The sequence below is a fragment of the Pteropus medius genome, unplaced genomic scaffold (genome assembly GCF_902729225.1).
Source record: "Pteropus medius unplaced genomic scaffold, Ma_sr-lr_union100, whole genome shotgun sequence".
Lineage (NCBI taxonomy): Eukaryota > Metazoa > Chordata > Mammalia > Chiroptera > Pteropodidae > Pteropus > Pteropus medius.
This window is the reverse complement of record NW_024350926.1, coordinates 7045094-7069135: the sequence shown is the minus strand read 5'-3', so window position 1 is coordinate 7069135 and position 24042 is coordinate 7045094. Positions and strand designations below refer to the sequence as shown.

Here is a 24042-nt window from a genome sequence, read left to right as displayed (position 1 = left end):
ACAAGCATTTAGTCCTTAACAGTCTCTGGTCGCTTATCGACCTTTGTCAGATTTGGTCACCAGTGTTACACTGGCCACATAAAATAAATTGACAAGCATTCCCTTCTCCATTTTCTGAAAACCAGCTTATGCATGGTTGTGTATTATTTCTTGATTTGCGTATTATTTAATCTGTGTAATATGTATTATTTCTTAATTTGTGCTCAATAGAATTTACCAATGAAAACATCTGGCCTTGAGTCTCCTTTGTGGAAAGGTTTTTTTAATTATTATTATTACAGATTCACGTTCCTTAATAGTTACATGGCTATTCCAATCTTCTTGAGTCACTTTTGCAAGATGTATTTTTCAAGAAATCTGTCCATTTCATGTAGTTGTCAAATTTATTGGTACAATTTGTTTCAAATATTCTTTTCTTTTCCTATTAAAATTGGTAAGATATGGAATAGTATTCCTTCCTTTATTCGTAATATCAGTAATTTATATTTATCTCTCTATTTCTTGAGTGGTTCTGTTGGGCTTATCAATTTTATTAATCTTCCGAAGAATAAATTTTGAGCTTTGTTTTTTATTTCTAAATCATGACCTTCTGCACTGACTCTGTTTTTTCCTTCTACTTATTTTGGGTTTAATTTACTCTCTTTCTGTAGCTCTAAAAGTGAAAGCTTATATCAAAATCTTAAACCTTCTCCTCTATTGCAGGCATTAAAGCTATAAATTTCCCTCTAAGTACTGCCTTCGCTGCATGTCACAAATTTTGATATGTTGTATTTTTATTATCATTCAATTCAAAATATTGTCTTATTCGCTTATGGTTTCATCTTTAAGCCATGGGTTACTTAGGTTAGTGTTATTTAATTTCCAAATATTTAGAAAATCTCTAAATTTTTAGTTACTGGTTTCTGATTTAACTCTATGGTCATAGAATACATTCTGTAAAACACAAATCTTTGGAAATTTATCTCAATAAATTTCTTTTATGACCTAGTATATGCATATTTTGATAAACAATGTCTTATAAATGTCAATTAGCTCAAGTTGGCTTGATAGCGTGCTCAGATCTTCTATATCCAAACTAATTTTCGTGTACTTGTTCTATTACTAGATGAGTCATTATTTTTCCAACTATTTTTCCCATTTGTTCTGTCAGTTTTTGCTTCATGAATTTTGAAACTTTGCTATCAGATGTGTGTATATTTATGATTATGTCTTCCCAACGAATTGGTTCTTTTGTGGTTTATAAATGTCCCCCTTTATCTCTTATAAAATGCTTTGTCTTAAAGACTACTTTTTCTGAAATTAATATAGCCACTCTAACTTTCTTATGCCAGTTGCCTGGTTTATCATTTTCCATTCTTTTATGTCCAATTTATGCATATCTTTACATTTAAAGTGCATCTCTAATAGATGCATATACTTGTACCTTGCATTTTTATCTAATCTGACAAGCCCCGACCTTCAATTGAGTCATTTTACATTTAATGTCATTTACATTACATCTACATTTCATATAATAATTGCTATGGTGTGTTTAAGTCTGTCACCTTGTTAATTTTTTTTTTCATTCTGTTGTTTCTACCCCTCCTATTGATTTCTTAGCTCTTTTTAAAAATTAATTTTCAGTGTTCTTCCAGGGCTAACGATGCATTATTACGTTATCAGTCTATTCAGAATCAAACTGTACTACTTCACACTTTCTGCTTGTTACTTTCCGCTCATCACGTTTCTCTTCACACGTCACATTTTGCAGTCCACGAACCTCATAACCTTACAGTAGTATGTAATTCCATTTATCCATCACCCCCAACTTGTGTACTTTCTTGGTCATATATTTACTTCTACATATATAATAAAGTCCATCTCACAATGCTATTATTTTTGTTGTAAACAGTCAGTTGCCTTTTTAAGAGAATTACGAAGTGATAAAAAATAACCTCTTATACCACCCAGTTATTTGCCATTCCTGGCACCGTGGTTTTTTTTTTTTTTTCCTTTCTGTAGATTTATGATACTATCTGTTACCACGCCTACGTCAGTCTGAAGAATGCCTGTAGCATTTCTGTTTTGCAGGCCTGTGGATCCAATTCTCTCACCTTCCATTTATCTGAAAATGTTTTTATTTCACTCAATGTTTAGGGGGTATTTTCTCTGGATATAGAATTCTGAGAATTTTTTCCCCATCAGCACTGTAGAAGACACTTCTGTTGTCTTCTGACACCCACTCTACCTGATGAGAACTCAGCAAACACTCATCTTCATGTTCACTTACTTGTTGTGTGACTTTTATCCCCTCTGGCTGTTTTCAAGGTTATTTTTAGTTTTTGGCGGTCTGTGACGTGCCTCGGTGCGGCTTTCTTGGTATTTATCTGTTATTGAGTTCAATGATTTTCTTAGATTTGTAAGTTAACAATTTCCACCAGATTTAAGGAAATTTGGAATTATTTAATCATGTTCAATTTTCCTGCCCATTCTCACTCTCCTCTCTTTCCAGGGCTCCTGTCTCACATGTGTTAGAGGAGTCCATGGTACCCATCTGTGCCTGAGAGTCCGTTTCTCTCTCTCCTTTACCATCTCCCACCTGCCGTGAAGCCTCTCCGGTGAATGTTTCACTTCCATTACAGTATTTTTCTATTTTAGGCTTTCCATTTGTTTTTTAATGTTTTTTATTTCTCTGCTGAGATTCCTTATCTGTTGACTACATCAGACTACATTTTCCTAATTCTGCGAACGCATATTGTCCTTTAGTCGCTTAAAGTCTTTGCTAAATCCGACATCTGAGTCACATCACATTCTGTTTGTGTTGACTATTACTTTTTCGACTGACCGTGGATCCTATTTTCCCGTGTCTTCACACATCTGGTAACTTCTTTATTGTGCATTGAACATTGTAAGTGATACATTAGAGAGACTCTGGTTCCGTGACTTTCCCTCCGAAGGGTATTGATTCTTGTTCAACTGCTGGTTAATAGCCTTTAAATTCTGTAGGTTTGGTTTTGTGCTTTATTATGGGAATCTGTAGAAACCCAAGATGCTTCCCCAAGCACCCGTGATTGGCAGGACCCGACCTGCAAAGTCTGTCTGCCCGGCAGATCTTGTCAGGGCCTGGTTTTCGGCTTTGCTGGGGCGGCAATAGAGCAGTGGTCTTCAACTGGACGTAATTTTCTCCCCAGGTGACATCTGGCAATATCTGAAAGCAGTTTGGGTTCTCACGACAGGTTACGGAGGAGCAGTTAGTGATAGAGCACAAGGATGCTGCTAGATATCCTGCAACACACAGACCAGCTCTGCATAAGAATTATCTGGCCCAAAATATCGGTAGAGCCAAGGCTGGAAATCTCTGGCTAACTTAGGCCTCATTCTCAGTGTGGCTCTTACTTCTGCCTGGGGGTTAACAAGGTGTCAAGTCCCCCTGCCTGGACTGGAAGTCCCCTCCAGTCACCTTAGTCACCCCTGGAGTCTAACACTCTGCTGAGTTCCTCTCTGGTGAGCCTAAAGCCATCATGCTCTGGGGATGCTGTTTTTTGATGGGGGGATTTTTTTAGTTCATTTTTTAGAAATTTTCTCAACGTAAACCTTTACTTTCTTTTGAGCATTGAACTCAAATGTGGACTCTCTGCAAGTGTTATCATCATTATATTTTTATTACGATGTGTATTCGATGATGTTTATGTGTGATTTTGTCGGATAGCAGATTCTTAAATTGACAAGTTAGTTTAATCTGATGATACAGAAGTTATATATCCTGGCTCTATACCTGAAAAATTACCTGTTTGGTTAGGAATTAATTTCCCCGTGTGAATGTGGTTTTTGCTATTGGCATGGAAACCTGACCCTTTGCACTGTTTCATTAACGTCTTTATAGTTTCACGTAGACTGTCGGTTTCTCCTAATAACAGAGTTTAATGATAGCACATTGCAGTCAAGGAGCCAAAGTATAAATGAATAAAGCGAAAGGCTAAAGACGAAAAACTCCTAACCTTCCCCAAAAAGTTGATGAGAAGGTACCATGGATGAGATCCACCCCCTCCTTGAATCAAAGAGTGTATCCAGGTCGTTCAAAAGCATGTTTTGTCTCCAGCCCCATGTGGGCCCCTGTTGTCTTGGCGCTTAGTGCCGGCCAACCCCATGTCCTCTGACCCGCGCGTTAGTCCCGGGCTCAGCGCAGAGGCCGGTAACAGGGTTTTGCCTTTCTGGCCCATGGAGCTCTCTTTCTCTCCCTGCTCTTCATTTCCATAATGTCACACGCAAAACAACTGTTATCCTCACTCTAGAAATTATGCTTCCTTACATGGCTTAGAATCTACCACCTTCCCTAGCGAAACACAAGCATTCTGGGGAATCAGAAGACCAAGACATTCTGATTCAAATAAGTGGAGATAATATAAATGGGCCAAATATTCGGCATAAACAATATGAAGGTGATGTGGAAATATTAACTGATGTATTGCATTCATTTGACATCTGTGTCTTTACCATGGTGTTTTGTTGATTTTCCAAGCAGAGTACAGAGTTGAATATGTACTTGACTTTCCATGGGTGTTCAAAATTGTTGCTTTTGTTTTCTTTGCAAACTTAGGAAAAATAACGTCAATTTAATTTTCATTTGATTTGTTTTGCTCAGTATAAAACAAAAGTAGTACTCGGTTTTTATTTGATGATTAGAATAACGGCCAAGCTTACCTAGGCTAGAAATATGGGTAGTAATTTGAATGTTCATAATCCATTACTCATAAAAGAGAGAATTAGCTATATCAAAATATACATAAATATCTAAGAAGAATAATATTTGAAACCTAGTAAGCATGTAACAAAACTTTTTTTAAAAAAATACTCTCTTAGTGTTTATCATTTCCATGCTATTCCCTGTTAGGCGGCTGGCTGCAAAAGAACTTCTTTAGTGATCAGAATCAATATGTTATTCTTAAGCTGCCATTCATTTGAACCATAAAATTTGTGTATTTAAATAAATCATGAGTCAGTAATTTTTACGTTATAAGGAAAAATGGCATCCTATAGCTAAATATCTTGAACACCTAACTTCTGCTTATTTTACTAATTACCACATTATGCTTTGATTTTAAATAAAACGAATACACGTTTTCTCAAAAAGATCACAAAATTAGTACTTGCAAGGTACATGTTTATTTTCTAATAACTGTTATGGATTTTACAGGCAAAATAGTATCTTGATCTTTCTATTACATTCAGCAACACCAAAAACTCCACAACTCTGGTGTCAATATCAACAATTACTAAAAATCAAGCAAGCAATTAACAATGATCTGGAATTAAGGAAAATGGATCCAAAAGGCATATAATTACAATAACGATAAAAGAGTATTTATGCATTAAGACACAAATAGCCAACATAAATTTAATACCTCAGGCATTTTTCTAATTGTGTTATTTATACTAATTTTGGAAACTGTGGAGCACATTGGCCAAGTCACCAATAATTGCGAAAAAGAAAACACATAAAAGTGCCTATTTTGCTAACAGTACATGTTCAGCTCTTTAGCTTTAACGTTGTGTGGTACTGTGATCCCTTCCACAGCATTAGGAATCAATACTACATGTGCCTCCAGCTTTTCTACAGATGAATGATCTGAGGAAGATGCCCTCGTTTCAGAAACTGAGGTCATTACAGTTTATCCTCACTTGAAACGTTTCAGGCCTGGGGGATGTAAAGAGCGTCCAGTCGCAGACTACTGGAGGAACAGCGACATCTAGTGGTCATCATAATCCTAAATAAACATTTTAAAAGTGTGAACTCGAGGGTTTTCATAAAGTCGCCACGATGCATCACCTTTAATATTGACATAAGCAGATTTCCATTGAAACTGTGCCAGAAAATTATAAGCATTTCCTAGTAGAATTTCTCTGATTCAGTAATAATATAAATTTAAGGAAAAGCCAGCACTGGGCTTCTAATCTTTTTTCTTAATCAACAACCCTTACATAATAGGTAAATACCCTTTGTAGATTGTTATAAAAATCCAGTTATGATTTCTTCACGTCCGAGTTCCTCTAACAGGGTAACATAAAGAACACTATGAACTACTGAATAATCAGTTTTGCGGTTCTTTTATGAACACGTAGGCATATGTCAGCAACAAATTCAGACACTCCATATGACGATGCGCTGAGGGGCAAAATTAAGAAATTTTAAAAGCTGCCAGTTTGTCAATGACTCTTGGATTGAGTTTACACTGGAAATGTTATTAATTTTTTGTCAGTAGGGAACATCCAGTTCATCAAGATTTTCTAAAACTGGATCATGAAATGGAATTAGAGCATCGTTTCACCATCAAAAAAAATCATTGTTTTTTAAGTAAGACTGTTTCCTATTAATGAAAAAATCAGTACATTCTGTGACTATTTTGCAAACCCAATATGAAGCAGTCCAAGCAAGCTTATGTGGTTGGCTGGAATCTTAACTCCTCAATCTCTATACATGCCTCCTGCCAGAGACATAAAACTGCTCCCAAGGCCTTTCTGCCCAGCTCTAGAAAAACTCCATCTTCCTGTCACCATGAAAGATTTGTCTTGAGCATAAACTGTAAGGTGTGGTTCCGTGGCTGTTTATGGGATGCATGGGGATCGTCCCATCCACATGGACTGAGGTTCCCCCAAATGCCTCGGCATATAGGAATGAATATTGGGGGACCTTACTATCTGGCTATTTATTTCATCTTCCTTCTGTAACCTTCTAAAGCTTCGTTATGACCGTAACAGATGCAAGGCCTGGATGAGAGTTTTGAGGTTAACACACCAGCCTCCCCAAATGCAGAATGGGCATATGTAGTACGCACAGATCATCAAAAATCTCTACCCAGCCACTTGCCATGCTAGTGATTAGCTGAGACATTCACCTGATGCCACTTATGTGCATAAAGGGGGCCGCGGAGGCCAAGCCCCCAGTGACTGGATGTGACAGTCCATGGGAATGATATCTCACAGGCACCACTGAACCGGGGAACCATGAGAAGAAAGGAAGCATTCTGACATCACTACAGATTGTCATGTAAATACGAGGCAGCCATGGTCCAGGAGGCATCTCACACCAAGCGTAAAAGCAATTCATCTTATTAAATGAATGGGTGTGATTCACATGCCTTTAAAATTAACACTCTGGTCAAAGGAGGTACCGTGAGTGTAATTCCCGGGGTTTTCTCCAGCCCGCTCCCCCCAGTAACTTCTCAGCCGCCTTCTCCCAAGGTTCTCAACTACAGGAGGGCGTGTGGGCAGTGGGCACAAGGAGTCGCGGTGACAGGCAGCCGTGAGCGGTCGGGAGGCACCTGGACCTTGCATTCTGCTGCTCGGCACTTTACAGCACGGGCCAGGCCTCCCTGTGCTCCCTCCCTTATTTCCGCTGGAAACTAGCAGCACTCATTTGAAGCATCGCTGTGTCCTGTGGCTGTCTGAACTCCTGTGCTGTGTGACAAAGGTGACTTCTGAATTCCGAGGATAGTGCCACTCACTACTCAGCATCTCTAGATAGTCTTGGATGACGAGCTCAATTTGTATTACTATCTACTCATAATAGCATAACCACCACCCCCAAGTAATCAATCAGAACTTGAACTGGCATTTGAGTTAAAGGTCTATGTCTACTTATCAGCATTTACACATCTGGACCGCGTGCATGTTGTAAGGGTAGATTAGCTCGGGTTTGAAAATTGGCCATCTCAAAGTTGCCAGCCCACAAAACATTTTCATCTCCTCCCATAAAGCACCCACAGAGGAAAGGAAAGAAGGCCTTCCGCTGGTTACCCGGGTCATCTTCACTGGGCCTGGCAGGGTGGACAGGGTGAGCTAAGTAAGGGTGGGTGAGTTGCCAGCACTGGATGCCTGTAAGCCTAAAAATAATTCGGTCTGGGTCTGAGGGCTAATATCATGCTTCCGAGTCTCTTTCTGAAAAGCATAAAGCCGAGGTACCCGACTCCTGCGAGCAAGCCCACCGCGAGCGTGGTGCCCAGGACCTTCGGCGCCCTTTTCCTGGCCACGCGGAATGCGGTCGGCAGCACCGCGGAGATTAAAATATTGTTGACATGTCCTAGAACCTTGTTAAACGTCTTCCTCTTCAGGACACGGTCGTAATAGGTTTCCAAGTTCGGTCGCTTTCCGTTCCCCCAGTTCCTCCTCGCAAACCCCAGGAACTTCAGTCGGTGCAGGGTGACAGCGAGCGACACGTCCGCCAGGGTGAAGGACCCTCCGCAGAGCCAGGGCTGGCGGCCCTCTTCTACCGGAGAGAGGGACAGGGGCAGTTAGGGCGAGCGCCCCACACGGACCCCGCGGCTCTCTCGTCTCGGGCTTGAGGGCCGGTGCGGGCTCAGCAGGAGCGTAAGGCCGTGGCGCATTTTGAGCGTCATACTCAGTGAGAAATTTATGCTAAAGACAAAGTGCGTGCAAACGTCTCCCAAGCTCAGGGGGACGCGCTTGGCATCGGCCACCCGCCCAAGTCTCCCGATGAGACAGGAGCCGCCTGAGCTCAAAGCCTGTCTGCCATTTCGTGAGGGATGCTAGGGACTTGAAGGCCTCCAGGCCAGAGGCGTCAACGGCAACCTCTTTCTAGCTGAGGAAAATGACGGGTGAGCTTTGGGGAAAACCCATAAAGTTGGGCCCGAACGGTGAGTGCCGCTCTCGGGTACCCCTTCGAGCCTGCAGCACCCCTAGCGTGAAGCGAGCTTCAGGGAACGTGGCCTTCAGCGTTGTCGTCAGGTGGTCGGTGTCCTCGCCCTGGGCAGTGGCTCCCTCACAGGGTCAGGGCTGCGGGCAGAGGCGTGGACGCCGCCATCCAGCCCGCCCGACACGTGTGCCGGCCCCCATTTTAGACTCGACTGTGGATAAGGACGTGTCTCCAAACCTCAGGGAAAACTCGAGGCCACATTTCAGCAATTACTCTGGTGGCTCACCCAAACTGACCTCTGTAATGACAGGTTTGTGAAACAGGCCAGGTTGGAACTTCTCAGCCACGAGTTAAATCGTGTAGAAAAACTCTCGGCCAGTCACATTTCCCAGGGAATGCAGACTGAGTTCCAATCAGACACCTGGGTTTTGCTGAGTTCAAGGTTGCTGTTGCTCTCCTAACTTAAACTGCCCACGAAAACGACCACAACAGACAGGTCGCGAAATGTTTCCGATGACGTCGCGAGCTGTCCCCGCGCGCCCCCGGCCGTCCCCGCGCGCCCCCGGCTGTCCCCGCGCGCCCCCGGCCATCCCCGCGCGCCCCCGGCCGTCCCCGCGCGCCCCCGGCCGTCCCCGCGCGCCCCCGGCCATCCCCGCGCGCTCCCGGCCTCCCAGGGAAAGAGCAAAGGACACGCGTGAGAACCTACCCGGGGTTTCTTCGTTTCTTCTTTGCAACTCAGTTTCGACCTGGTCCAGGACTTTCTCCAACTCATCAAGAATTTTCTTCAAATACTTGACATTGTCGTGGTCCAGCAGCTTTGACTATTTAACGAAAATAACTCAAGGTTACTCTAGGCCCCGTAAAAACACGCGGAGTAGAGCAAAGCAGATGCGAACTCCCGCCGGGCCGGGGCCTTCCGTCCTGGGCGACCTTCTGAAAGCAAAAGCGAAGTCGGGGGGAGGCCACAACCCCTCAGGGCCAGACCCACGGCTCGCTGGCCACTCCAGAGAGGGCACAGAATATGAGGGGCACAAAGAGACCTGTCGGGTGCGGCTCTCTGTGAATGACGCGTGACCGCCTGCCGGGCCGGGGGGACAGGAAGTCGAGGCAGCGGGCTGAGGAGCGAGTGGGCAGTAAGGACAGCTGTGTGCAGGCTCCTTGGAGCAGCTGCTGAGCTGAGAGAAGACGGAAGGAGGTGGCCGCTGAGGCGGGCAGGCCGTGCTGGTGTCTGCCACGTGTGCAGCACGCGAGAAGCTGGCTCTGGTCGGGTGGCGGGTGAGGAACCGACAGACAGAGGAAAGCTGAGCCCGGCCCCAGGGGAGGCAGACGGGCCGGCCTCACGGGGCAGAGCCTGAAACGACAGGTTCCCAGGGCGTTTCATTAACTTGCTCTCACGCGTTAGAACTGGTCCTCGGCAACCGGCACGCGCAGTACCTGCTTTTTAAGCAACTGTCGTTAGGTTAGACTATCAAACCTAAGACAGAAAAATTCTTTCTAAAAGCACCACATAAGCCACGGGTGATCTGCGCACGGGTGACTCACGATATTTCACCGAAGACGTCCTAGAATCAGCGCGACCCTTTACGAAAGGCGGGGCAGTGGACAGGAGCAGCGGACGCCCGTCGAGGACAGCCTGCCTTGCTCACCTTAAGCCGCTTCTGTTTCGCGATGTACGCCTCTTGCAAATCTGGGTTTTCTTCCGCCAGTTTCTTCAGTTCAGACTCTGTGTTACCAATTTGGCCTGATAATGAAATCATTTTGGAAACAGAAAATTATTTCCTCCCTTCCGTGCAAGAAACAAGAGAAGCGGGGAAACTGGAGAGTCAGGGACAGCTCCGGGGTCGGTGCCCCGCCTCCGGCTCCGACGTGCCCGCTCCGTGCCTCAGTTTCCTCATCTTTAAATGGGACTGTCGGAGTATCCACCACACGGGGCGAGGGGAGAATGGGAAGCACTCGGGCCAAGCCCCGGTGCCCGGCAAGCGCTCCGTGCGGGCAGCGGGCCGACTTTTCAGAACCTTTCAAGGTTTCTGTAACGAACTTCTGTGTGAAGGGGAGGAAAAGGCCCTATTTAAAATAAATAAATAAATGTAACTCGGTGGCAGAATCGTATCTGTCACTCTGCTTGGCGCCAGTCCCGTGTGAGCCCTCACGACGAGGAGGGGCACGAACGAGAGGGAGGAGAGGAGGAGGAAGAGGGGAGGGGGGGAAAGTGAAGCATCAGAAAGGAAAGTAACGTAAGTCAGCGCGTGACGCCCCGGAAAGAGCGCGGTTTCTGGGTGTAGAGGATCCGGGTGTCCGGGCTTCTGGCCAGATGCCCCCAGAGTCTGACCCGCCTGTCCCCAGGCCCTGCGCCACAGCGCACGCCTCCTGCTCTGCCTCTCAGCCCTGACCCCGCTCTGCCCTCAGGAGGGAGGAGAGGGGAGCGCTGGGTACCCACTCAGCCTCGAAACCCCGGGCCGCTGCATCGGGACGTGAGGAATGGTCAGACCGCTCACAGTTCAGCTTCTTCACAGGACGAGCGAAACCCAAGAACCAGAGACATGGACCCAGCCCCCACTCAGCCCCAGCAGACCCCCGACCCCCGCTTTCCTGACACCCGGTCCATCTGTCTGTGAGACATGCGTGGCCTTTGCTTTGCCAGAGGCCATCTTTTCTAAGCATTATCCAAACTTGGCCCTTGAAACCAAGCGCTGGGAAAACCGGCCCTGTAGATAGTACACATCCGGCCAGCACCCAGATTCGTCTGACAGGTGCATGGACTAGCCCATCACACGCACCTGCATGAAGCACACTCAGCAGCTCTGTCCCCAGCCTTCCCTCGGTGACCATGAGATGTGCTAGGTCTCGAAATGAGGGAAAAGAAACCCCAGGCCTTTAAGGTTCCTACGTACTGCGAATCCGCGTCGTTGCGTAAGCAGGGATCATGGAGTCGACCGTTAGCTCGGGATGTAGGATGCAGCCGTGCGTGTAGGCGTCCATCGGCAAGGAGTCGAGCAGCTCTCGATAGTGTTGGACCCGTGGATAATACATGCTTCCCTTCTCGGGCATTAGCCTGGGTGTCTTCTCTAGCGCGCACACACAAACACACACAAACATTGAAGGAAAAGTCGCAGATGAAATCTTACCTCCAAAAGCAAAACAAAAACCCAACCACTCATCATCAACATTTCAGCATTACAGTAAGGCATTTAAAAGATCTCTCTCCAGCCCAGACACCAAAAATGAGAAATGGCCCGAGGTACCAGACCAGATCCCAAGTCATGACCCCACTGGCACTCTCTCCCCTCTCCACCTTACAAAGTGCTGCTCGACCCTCGAGGTCTAGGTACTTACGCCAGCTCCTCCCTCCCTGACTTCCGACGACTGCCAGCCCCTGCCGAGGCCAGCACGCCTTCCTCTGCACGCGCAGAACCTCGTACGTGCTCCATCAGAGTATCGTTGCGCCCCCGAACCCCTTCAGGGTAAGGAGCCTGCGACCCAGGGTCTCGGCCGGTGCCTCGTGCATGCGAGGCCCTCGCTGAAGGCTGTTTGAGTGAGTGAAAACGCATTATAGGCAGGTGATACCAAGAGTGGCCCCGGGGATGCTCCGTGAGTGCGAAATGACAGTCTTCTAATAGTTTCTCTCTGAAAAGTGGGTTCTACATAAATCCTCACTCGCTGGTTAAAGTCCGCAGAGTCCTTGAGGGCAGGGACTGTGTTCCCTGTGCATCCCCAGGACCTTTGGCTCATCGTCGGTATGCAATAAATTTTAATTAATGAATGAGTTGACAAACGTATTCCCAAATTTCTAGTCATTCTAGAATTCAGTCACCCCCCTCTATCCACACTGCCACTTTGCATGGTTTCAGTTATGCGTGTTCAACCACGGTCCAAAAACATTAAATGAGAAGTTCCAAAATAAACAACCCGTAAGTTTTAAACTGCATACCAGGCTGAGTAGTGTGATGAAGTCTCGTGTTGTCCCCGCCTGGTAGTCACTTAATAAGCAGTCTCGGTTATCAGATCGACTGTCACAGCACCACGATGCTGTGTTCAGGCCACCCTTACTCTACTTTGAAATGGCCCCAAAGCCAGTCACATTATCTTTCTATTACACTGTATTATTATAACTGTTTATTTTATTACTAGTTGCTGTTGTTAGTCTCTGACTGTGCCTACTTTATACATTAAACTTTATCATGGGCATCTGTGGGTAGGAAAAAGCACCATGTGCATAGGGTTCGGCGCTGTCAGCAGCTTCAGGCGTCCCCTGGGGGTGTCGGAATGAAGTTCCCGAGGAGACGGGGGGGATGATGGTATTTGAGCTGGAGAAGCTCTGCAGTGAGGACACTGAGTCGCTAAGCTCTCCCAAGACCCCGCGGCTGGCTGGAGGCCGAACAAGAAAGTCGTTCGGTGACCCCTAACACAGCGCTCTGTTTTATTACGCCATCGATACATCTTCGGAGGGTTTGCTTTTCAGAGAATATCCAAGAACGGTGACGGCGGATCACGTGACCCAAAGGTCAGGGCTGTGTCGCTTCAGAACCACTTCCCAGGCCCCTGAAAAATGCCAACTGGCTCATTCCAACAAGCGAAAAGAACAGCCTCGACTTTCTGGCTTTATTTCTCAGTTTGGGTTATTATTTAATTTAGAAACGTTTTGAACGTCGCACACGCATTCATAAGTGCTGACGATTCAGAGTTGGTTGCCGAGCATTTCAGGCAAGATTCCATAATGGCAGACCACGGGGGACAGGCTTCGTCAGCCAACAGGCTATTTGCTGACTCTCTAAGAAAACAGAAGATGGATTACTCCTCAAACCAGTGGGCAAACGTCTCATTCCCTGCCAAGGAGCCCTGTGAGCCCAGCCCGAAAGGCTGCACCAGAATGATGAAGAACGGGGTGTCGGCTACATGCTGCTTGTCGACGGCAGATTTACCTGACTAGGGCACACCTCCCCGCTACCGTTTTCATGGGCTCAGCCTGTCGCCAGACAATTCCAGGAGGATGACACACTGGAGGCCTTCTAAGCCCCTTGAAATTCCAAACCTGTCATGTGCCACTGACCTCTTCTCCAAATAGAATTCTTCAATGCATAAAGCACAAGCCATAGGATCACATAGGAAATTGATTATATTAAAATATAGTTATCAAAGTAATTTTAAATGATAAAATAATAATACTAATATGGGTGCCTATTTATAAAGAGATTAATATCTAGCAGCAAGTCTACCATAATTTTAAAGTAATGTGAACATAAATGATATTTTAAGATAATCTGCAATAACTCAATATACTATGAATATATCTGTGATTTCTATTGGTAGCAAAATCACAGGCACTCCTGATGTTGCTGAGGATTGTGCATACATTAGAGATGGAAGGAAATAAATTTCTGTTGGAAATGAGTGAAAACATGACATAATTTTTCCCCATCTAAGATCTCACGTCTCCTGAATTCTAGTCAGAGACCACCAAGGGCCACGTTTCTCAAAAGCGGGTCTGGAAATCCCATAGCCTTGCTCCAGGCTCTCGCAGGAGCTCCATGCCGCCCAGGCCACTTCTGCGGTCATCCTGAGCTGTCCGTCACCTCTTCACTCCTCTCTCTCAAGTGTACCGCGGACCTGTCCGGAGGCTACGTGACACGTGATAACTCCTTCACTCCGACAGTCGATGGGACGTGTGCTTGCATGTTGTTGTGTTTCACATTTTTCTCCGCTTTAATTTCTAATGTGGTCAATACTGATGGATACCAGCCTGCATAAACAAAAGCTCTCAGGTATCCTCAATAACATTGATGACAGAGGGGCCCCGAAACCAAAAGGTGTAAGTCCACTGCTTTAGGGGTCTAAGACCCTCAGGTTAATACCATAAGTGGCCCAGCTTCTTAAAATGCTTCTCACATGGTTAACTTCACGGCTGCTGGCTCTGGCTGCCTTATGGTGCCAGGCCGGAGGTTTATGTCCAGAGGAGCAAGCCGCTTCCTTCCTGGGAAAGTGCATGAGAGCAGGAGAAACGACGTCTGATTGCTTTCTGGGGACGTTCCATCTGGCCAGGCCTGAACTCTCCAAAGGAGGACAAATGTTTAAACCCGTGAAGATGACATTCTTCTCCCGAGTGCGCTTTTGCTATATCACTCTGTCCTGGAACGCTTCGTCAGAGCGGCAGACACCCACTGAGCCCCGGTTCTCTCCCGACACCGCTCTCCCTCCAAGGACGCCCCGGCCCGTGCCGCACGTGCAGCGTGCTGCCAGCCTCCTGGCACCACAGCACGAGAGTGTCCCCCCTCCTCTGGAAACCGCTTTTCGAAAGACAATCGGGACGTTTTCTTTGAACTCTCTGGGACATTTCTTCCCCTTGACTCTCATCCTGTTTTACTTTCCAGTCCTCCCATATTTGTTATAATACTGTGAAAATAAATCAACAGAAGCCTCCTTTAAATGGAGTCGGGAGGCTAGAAGAGAGATCGCTCTCAAATCACTCAGTGCGACTACTGACCTCAACAGGAAGAGACAAACTCTGCATCCCCAGCAGGAAGTGACACTACTACCTCAGCAGCAGCAGCTCAACCAATGGGAGGCTGCCTAACTCAGCCAATGAAGTCACTACGAATTGTCAGTTTCCTCCAATGGACTCTTTGTTTATAACAGGCCCCCTCCCCACCCCCAAGTTCACAAAGTGGTGTTCCTCTCCTGTGTTTCTTGGGACTCGGACATGGTTCGCTATTAGATCACATGTCCCAAATTGCAATTCTTCGTTGCTGCGGAATAAACCCATTTTGCTGGAGAAATATCTAGCTATTTGTTAAAAGTCAATAATACTTTAAAAAGAAAATATTTTCTAGGAATTGTACCTCAGTCAGGAATGGGAAAGCAACAGAAGGCTCACAGGGGCAAGACAGGGAATCAGGGCCTTTTAAGAAACAGGCAATGAGAAGAGTTCCCAGCACCGGGGAACAGGGTTACAGTAGTGGCTGCCAGTATCAGTGACTAAGCTGTAAGACAAATAAGAATAAATAAATCGGTTGGCATGAGACCTGACTTCCTAGAAGAACTGAGTAGGGGACAAGGCGGGTCTTGTATTGCACCTAAATTTAGGCAGCAAATTAGAAACAGGCAGATAGACGCGGAAGGATGTGGTGAACAACAAGGAGGGAAAACAAAAGTTGTGTTTTTTGTTGTTTTTTTTTTTTAACAAAACCAGAAGGAAACAATAAAAGCATTCTGCAGCCGTTTAATGGGGACAAACAGCTCTGAACATTCTCAAGTCCCCTTAATCCTGGTTAGAATAACAATGGCCCAGAGCCATTTTTTTTAAATTACAAGCAGTTTCCCCAAGAGCAAAGGATAAAAAGAATTTAAAAGCTTAAAGACATAAACTTCCATTATTTAACTAAATTCACTACTTTGATTTCCTACATTCCCCAGTGATAGAAGATAAAGGAGGCTTTATTATGCCTTGTTTTCAAGAAAAACTCTCCCAGGTCTATTTGAATAACTTGCAGATCTTCCTTTTAGCTCAGTGAACACAGATTAGACTTCATTTCCAATTATCTTTTTACTGATTTTTTTATTTTACTTAGATCACTTAGTCATGACATTAGTATATAAGATAATGTGTATCAAGTAATTGAACAAGACTGTACCCTTCAACTGGTCACACACCAGCCTATTTAAAAATATAATAATAATGGAAAATGATTAAGTTATGACCTGAAGCAAAAGGTATGGTTACAAACTATAATTCAAGACTGTTATAACTTTGGGACTAGAAAGATCAAATCTAAATACAGATGAGAAAAATTACTTTCTATCAAATTATACAAATTCACTATATGCACCCAGGATTTTCTGAGACAGAGCCAAATTTACAGCATTATTTTCAATAAATCGAATACCTTAAATGTTTACTTTTTATTTAATGGTATTATATTTACGACATTTAACAGAATGCAAAAACTTTATGAGACATTTGCTGCAAGTGTTGGATAAACATAATATGGAACAAGGACCTCTGCATTTTAATATCCCCAACCTGTCCGGTAAAATTGAAAAAAAAAAAATCACAGAGGTAAAAAAAAAAAAGTTTTTTAAAGCCACTTTTATTAGCACAGTCATGAGTTTGAAAGACCAGTTTTCTTCTTACTGTTCACAGTATTTTCTCCACACTGGGTTAGAATCTTGTTGCTAATCTGCAATTTCAGTAGATGTGCTAAAAGCCATACAAAGTTTTTTGACTATGTCTGAGAACCTTTTATTGATAGATACAAAATTATTCTATGAACCTTAACAATAACTAGAAATTCCTTACTTAAATAATTGTATTTTTTAATGTAGTAATGATTTCAAGATTAACGTTCTTTTTAAATTTGATACAGCTGATTTTCATCATATACTGATAAAATTGAATCTATGAAATTATATTTCCTAATCAGACTTGTATGTGATACTTTAAGATCAAACAAACCACTGCTAACAAAATTCAACCGCGTAAACTTGAAGATCTCTTTGGCTTTATTAAGCAATTCATGAATCAGCAGCATCCCCTCCAGCAACGAGAAGGGTGTTCCAGGCAGTGTGCAAAATTAAAGGTTTTTTTTAGGAGGAAGAGCGGGGCAAGGAAGCAATTAGCAAAAGCAAAAGATTCTTTTAAGCCAGCACATCTTCTTTTGGGGAGGTGAGGGGAAGGCAAGGGATTTATCATGTAGACTGCCCCTTCTTCCTTTAGGAGATGGAGAAGGTCCATGTGACAGATGATCTTACTGGTGCTTGACCAGAAAATTACAGACTGGTGGGTTAAGATTGTGTTTCTGAGACGGTCGAGACTGCTTTCGGGTCAGGCACTGAGTGTCATGAGCTTTAGCACAAGCGACACCTTTCTGGGCCTGTGATTTTTCTTTAACACCGGAATACTTTGATTATTTCCAAACCAAATCCTATTTCCTAAGAATACTTTAAATAATATACAGAGATATAAGACATGGGACATAATCTTCAGAGAACTGTAATATATTAAATTACCAAAGTTCAATATTCACCGTATTACATCCTTGATTCCAGGTTACCACTGAGCTATTTGGCAGCGATAAATAGTATACGTTCTAGTATTTTGTAGTTATTTTAGCCCACTTTTTTTTATAATCTAGTGGCCAAATAAAGTTCACTGAAAGTTCACTGAGAGAGATTATGAATGGTATAAGAAATATCTAGGTTTTAAAATCCATATTATTAGTGTATATATTCCCTCGTCACATCTACTGTTCTTGAGTTTCCCTAGTTTGCTTACAGTACGTCATCTAGTTTAATCAATTGCTTGCTTTAATATAACTACTCTTCATTACATGTCCAGATTTAAAAAAAAAAAACTGTCATGTACATAAAAAAAAACTGTCATGTACATGAAAAAAAAACTGTCATGTACATTAAAAAAAACTGTCACGTACATGAAAAAAGTCTGTAAAACTGAGTAGTAATAACAGCACGTGCATGTACTGCAGACGGGTTTGGCGTTATCGAGTTTATAAGATGAAATTATCTTTGAAGATTAGTAAGCTTTAATGATTTGGGATCTTTTAATTTGGGATCTCATGCCAATACCCAATAAATGGCTATCGAAAGAATGAAGAGATTGCACATGGTTCCTTCTTGGTTGAGCAGCCACAACTGACAACTTCTAAATTCCTCCTTTGACCAAAGTTCTGACCTCAGGAATATCACTGACACCTACACCAGTCTTCCATGTAACTGCTTCCAAAAATGAAAATCGAGCATAGCTATCACCCAACTTAGATATTCACGTTTTTTTAGGCTAAGACTTCAAAAGAATTGTCATGGCGATCATATTTCTCCCCCAGAATTACTAGTTACTTAATGGACTTATTCTGTAAGGATGTAAATACTGATTACACAGAAAAATTGGAAAGATTCGCAGATCAGGAAGCCATCATTTTTAGTACAGACTCCAGCTGATAGACTAATAAGGGTTAACAAATAGTGACAGTGAGAGATACCAGTTCGCTATGCTCTGTTTAGATGAAGGATACACGTAATTAAAGTCTCCTGTTAGGACCATGGGCAGCTACACACCTCATAAAATCTATTCACTTATTCTAATTCGTCAAGGTTCCTCAAAGTTCCATCCATAATTAGACAAAGCACTGCATGTTCTGACAAGTTTAGAACATAGCAGGCTCCAATTCACCATGCTCGGGATAGAACTGATACTTTTCAAACGATTTGAGATCCCACTAGCCTTTTGTTTTATTACAATCCTGTTCTCCCAACCTTTGCTAATGCAGCTGATTTTTAAAAACAAAATTCACATACTACAATACAGTTAGCCTTGTTAAACTTCATCTCATTTTTTCATTTTATTGTTCTATTAGAAACGTTTCATAAGCTGGTCATCGTTTTAGCAACCCCAGCCTTTCTGTCATCCACAATGTCATAGCGTTTCTGCTGTGTCTTTATTCAAGTCCTTTGTAAGATCATTAGGCTCAAGTCAGAGAATAGACGCCTATAAGAACACCAGGAGAGATCCCTGTCCAGGTCGACATCTATTTTTAGTAATTCACTCGTTTTATCATTCACGTGTATTTATTAAAGAATATTCAATTAAGGAATGTTCACCGTATGCAGGCGTTGAGAATACAGCAGCTAATTGTCTCTGACTCATCGTGCTTACACTGGTCGATAAGCAAGTGAAACAATTACAATAAAGTGTGATAAAATCATTATGGGATACGTAAAACGAGAGTCTGTCGCTAAAGGGGCAACCTGGTCTAAGACATCTAAAATGAATATTCTTCAGTATGCTGGTTTGTCCACGCAAAAACGTGCATACTTCATCGAGCCATCTTGCTCCTTCATTCCACAAGGAAGCAATCACAAGTGCTGTACTTAAACCAAGAGACGCTCTATCTAGAATCATGCCTGGCACATAATAGACTCATTTTTTATGTGTTAGTTAAAGACCTTCTCCAGGAATGCAAAACTCAAGCTGAACTGAGACACTCAAAAATTATATATTATATGTATATTTTTTTTAATTTTCGACAATCCGTTTTAGAACTGCCACACTTAGCCAGTCATTGACAGCACGGCTTAAAGCTTAAACAATTACTTAATGCACATTAATCTGTAGCGGTGCGTCTCAAACTTTAGATATGAATCACTTGGGGATTTTGTTACAATGCAGATTCAGGAGATGTTCAGTAGAGTCAAGGATTGAAGCATTTCTAACAAGATCCCGGTGGTACCAGCGCTGCTGGCCAGCGGAACACACTTTCAGTAGAGAAGATGGGTAGAATTCTCCTTCCCGGTCCTTGACAACTGGGATAACTTCTGTCTGTCTCTTGTCTGGCTCTTTCCCTAATCTCCATGAGTCCCTAATGATAAATACAGAGTATCTTAATGATAATCGTGATAACACGTGTTTGTTTTTTATTTAATACTTTGGGATACAGTTCATCTGTAGATTAGACTGGACTTCATTTACGTAACTAATTGTTCTCTTGCTGTTTTTATATCTGCCATGGTTTTAGGTCCCTTAATTATCATCTTTTTTCAGCCTTATCCAATGGAATGACTACTCTCCTAGGAAAGAGGAATGAGTGAAATAAGAACCGATTGGACTTGCTTTATCTCTGCAACTGATTTAAAAAAAAAAGAAAAGAAAAGAAAAGAAAAAACTATGTCATCTAATCCAAAAGGACAAACAGAGAAGTCAAGTCACCAAGGATACACAACAAGTTAGGGACGGCTTCAAACTAAAAGCTAGGATTCTTGATTGCTTACTTATTCTTTTGGTACAATCATAATTAAAGTGCTTAGTTTCCATATTTTCATCTTAACATTTAGCCCACGATGCCTCGGATTCAATAAATCATAAGAAGAAGAACTTAGTATTTCCTGGTTCGAGCTGGACTCAGAATGTATTTCAGTTTTGTTTAGACTTTCAAAGAAAAAAGAAGCACCTAAGGAAAATTTTAAGAAAGCCTGAGAGTCATGCACATCACTACGTTATGAAGTAAACCAACGTATTTCATATTCCTGAATATCTTAGAGGAGAAACGATGTAAGGAGAAGGAGAAGGAGGAGGAGGATAATAGTTCAGTGGATGCTAACAAAAGCTTTAAATATAGTCTTCCATTTACCGTATCTTTTTAAAGTTTTTGATTATTTAAAATAGAATTCTCACACTATTATTCACATTATTATAATCACTTCTCCCAAGAAATACAAATTATTATTTAACACTTGTCCATTTCCAAAAAGCTCAAGGTTGAGAAAAAAATGATCTTAAATCAATTAGCCACCATTTTCAGTACAGTACTCTGCATAGAGAATGGAAAGCAAGTAATGGTGACGGAGGAAGCAGTTTGTATCAAATTCTTCGGCTTAGATCAATGGCCATCTCTAAGAAAACCTCGAAGCAGAACCCTAGGGAATGAAGCACTTGGACTAAGAGCAGAAGTGGCCTACTGTCCACCTAGTTGCCTGGGGTCCCTCCCCCATTCAGGTCCCATAGCTATTTTCCTGAGAAGTAATACCTGACATGTCTGGGGCCAGTTTCCTTTCTCAGCTTCCAGCGATTTGAGGTTAGGTTCTGGTTTTAATTTGCCCAGTGAACACTGACATAAGTGGGGGCGGATGAAGAGTAGCTGGAAGTCAGAAATCACAGAAGGGTGCCCAGCCGGAAGCTGGAGCCCCGTGTTCTGCTCTCAATCTTGCCAGGGACCAGCTTGTAATCTTGGGCGAATCACTGAAGCTACAAAGGGTCGTCTTTAGGAACTAGCGAGACAGTGTGTAAGGGCCGTGACCGGGGGAGATGGTCGGTATACCATGGAGGTCTCATTTGAAAGACTTGCATTCCAGCCCTACTCTGCCATGGAATAGCTCCGTTACCTTCGACAACCTCTGGGTCTCTCTTTCCTCACGTGCAACATGGGAATAACTAGTCTACCATGACTGTCTCAGGTGGGTTCTTTGAAGACCAAATAGAACAAATTACAAAATGCCTGCTATAAAACAGGCTATCAATACATGATTATTTCTTAAACACTCTATAAATTTAAGCCCTATAATATTCCTTACAACAGATATGAAATTCAAACTATGCAAATGTAACAGAGACAAAATAAATCAAAGTTTACCACAGTCTATTCTCCCTTGCCTAAAAGTTATTCCTCTTTTTGCCCTCTTACTGTTTTTAAGGTATAACCATGGTCGAACAGATAAAGCTGATTTTCATAGTGTACATTTAGAAGCTATGTTATGAATTTGACATCGAGGCTACTAAATCACCAGCACAAAGTACACACCTGCAGGGTTTTTTGCAAGTGAATCGAAAAGGAAAGTTCCAACATTAAAATTTGTAGTTTACATGAAATTCTTTTAAACGGAGTTACACTGGCTTATACAAAATTATATGTTATTGACTTATTTTATATTTGGGTGCTTATGGAAATGGAAAAGGTTTTTACCACTAAAACACCATCATGAAACCAAAAAGAAAGAAATAGAATGGGAGGGAGGGAGGAAAGGAGGAAGAAGGAAAGAAGGGAGGAGAGCAGGAAGAATGAAGGAAGGGAGGAAAGGAGGGAGGGAGGGAGGAAGGAAGGAAGGGATGGAGTAAACAGATTTGTATTAAAAGTAAATCCAAGAAATCACAAATAGCCTTAACATTACCATCCAGGAAAGTCTGTTCAAGATAATCAATGATCTGAGTGGCCTCACAAATAATGTTTTCCCCGTGGATAAGGACAGGCACTTCTCCGGTTGAGTTCAAACGCATAAACCAAGGCTCATTGTGCTCACTCAGGGGCAGACTTACGTCATGTTCCTCGCACTTCAATGCCTTTTCAGCAATTACCAAGCGCACCTGGAAGAGTTCACACCGTTACCACAGCGCATGCAGGCTTTCAGTGAAACGACATCCCCAGATACCACCAAGCAGCTTTTCTGTGCTCCCCTGAGTTATTAATACTTTCAACATTCTTTTTGAGTACAGTCCTACACAGCATAACTACCTTCAGGTCAACGACAGATTGCATATACGACAGTAGTCCCCTAAGATGATAATGGAGCTGAAAAACCCCTACCACCTCGTGACATCGCGACACACAATGCATTTACGCCTGCGTAGTGGCGATGCTGGTGTGAACCGACCTACCGCGCTGCCAGTGGTGTGTGCATGCGATTATGTACCATACATAATACTTGATAATAATAAACAACTGTACTGCTGGTTTATGTATGTACTAGACTGTGCTTTTTATTGGTGTTTTTAGAGCGTACTCGCTTTAAAACTGTGTGCCGTGTTCCCCTAGCGGCAGCCTCACGCGTCTCGTGTGTACTGTCTCTCCCGATTGCATCGTTCTCTCTCTCGTGCTTGATTTAATCTCGTGTTCTTTTGTACGTAACATGATGCACAGGCTTGTAGCCTAGGAGCATAGGCTGTACCATTTAGCCTGGGTGTGTAGGAGGCTATTCCATCTAGGTGTGTGTAAGTGCAGTATGTGATGTCCGCAGAACGATGAAATCGCATTTCTGAGATCATATCCCTGTTTAACTCCCTGTGACTACTCCTGTTCTCAAATTAACATGTCAGAGATAGTCTAGGGTCTCGTCCTTATAAATTAGAAAAGATAATAAGTAAGGAAAATGATTCTAGCCGTATTCATTTACAGTCACCCTCTCCGTCTCCACTGCTTGCTTGGCACCCTAAACCTAATCACATGTCCCCCCACCCCCAGACAAGACCCGGAAATACAGATGCTAGGCCTTCTGGAAGAGAGTGGACGGGAACAAGAATGAGTAGAAGAGGGAACTGTAGGTTATTCCGTTGCTTGATGGCGCTTCCTTCTGCCTCACCCTGCAAGGCCCAGGGGACAAGGCCCCCACCTACAGTGATGCCTTTTTGTCGCATTTCGTGAGTGCCAGTGCCTGGGTCATAGCCTTTCCATCTCTGGCCGATTCCCTCTGCTCCCCCGAAGGCGCATCCGTATCCCCGTATCCCCGAGAGAGGGTAGCAGGGGTTAGGGCGTGGTGGGAGGCCTGTCCCTAGGTGGGCCGGCCGGGCGGGGCGCAGAGGGAGCTGTCCCGGTGCTGAAACCCGATCCGCGCCGCCCGCCCCCGCGAGGCCTTTACCTTTTGCGAGCTGAAGGAATGCGTCCAGTGGTACAGAATGAGCTTAACCTCGGCGCCCGACTGGCCTTCCGCCATCAGCGGCGCGCCGCCTCTCTGCTCGCCCTGCACCCGAGCCATTTCGGGGTGCGCGGGCGCGGGAGGCCTAGGCCGTCGGCGCGGTGCTGCTTCTCCCGCCCACGCTGCCCCGCAGAGCGGCCGGGGTTCCTGCGGGCGCCTCCTGCAGCTGGGAAGGGCGAGTTCGGGGAACGAACAGGCCCCTGGGAAGTGTAGTTTCTCCCGTGACA

At 43.8% G+C, this 24042-nt stretch overlaps 1 protein-coding gene across 1 annotated transcript; it reads right to left on the bottom strand.

Annotated features, from left to right (window-relative positions):
• Nucleotides 1-7805: 7805 nt before the first annotated feature.
• GDAP1 (ganglioside induced differentiation associated protein 1) lies at nt 7806-23944 on the bottom strand. The gene is made up of 6 exons (XM_039841900.1): nt 23759-23944; nt 22298-22490; nt 11521-11694; nt 10276-10370; nt 9336-9450; nt 7806-8242 (listed from the first exon to the last, which is right to left on the bottom strand). The coding sequence occupies exons 1-6, from the start codon at nt 23873-23875 to the stop codon at nt 7860-7862; spliced, it is 1077 nt and encodes a 358-aa protein (XP_039697834.1). The 5' UTR covers nt 23876-23944; the 3' UTR covers nt 7806-7859.
• Between the last annotated feature and the right edge of the window lie 98 nt (nt 23945-24042).

Excerpts from the sequence above, each read along its gene's own strand:
- GDAP1 (XM_039841900.1), bottom strand. The coding sequence starts at position 23,875 with ATGGCTCGGGTGCAGGGCGAGCAGAGAGGCGGCGCGCCGCTGATGGCG. Across the intron at positions 10,371-11,520 it reads CGCAACGACGCGGATTCGCA|GCCAAATTGGTAACACAGAG; the intron begins GTACGTAGGAAC and ends TTTCATTATCAG. Across the intron at positions 8,243-9,335 it reads AAGAAACGAAGAAACCCCGG|AAGAGGGCCGCCAGCCCTGG; the intron begins GTAGGTTCTCAC and ends TCTCTCCGGTAG.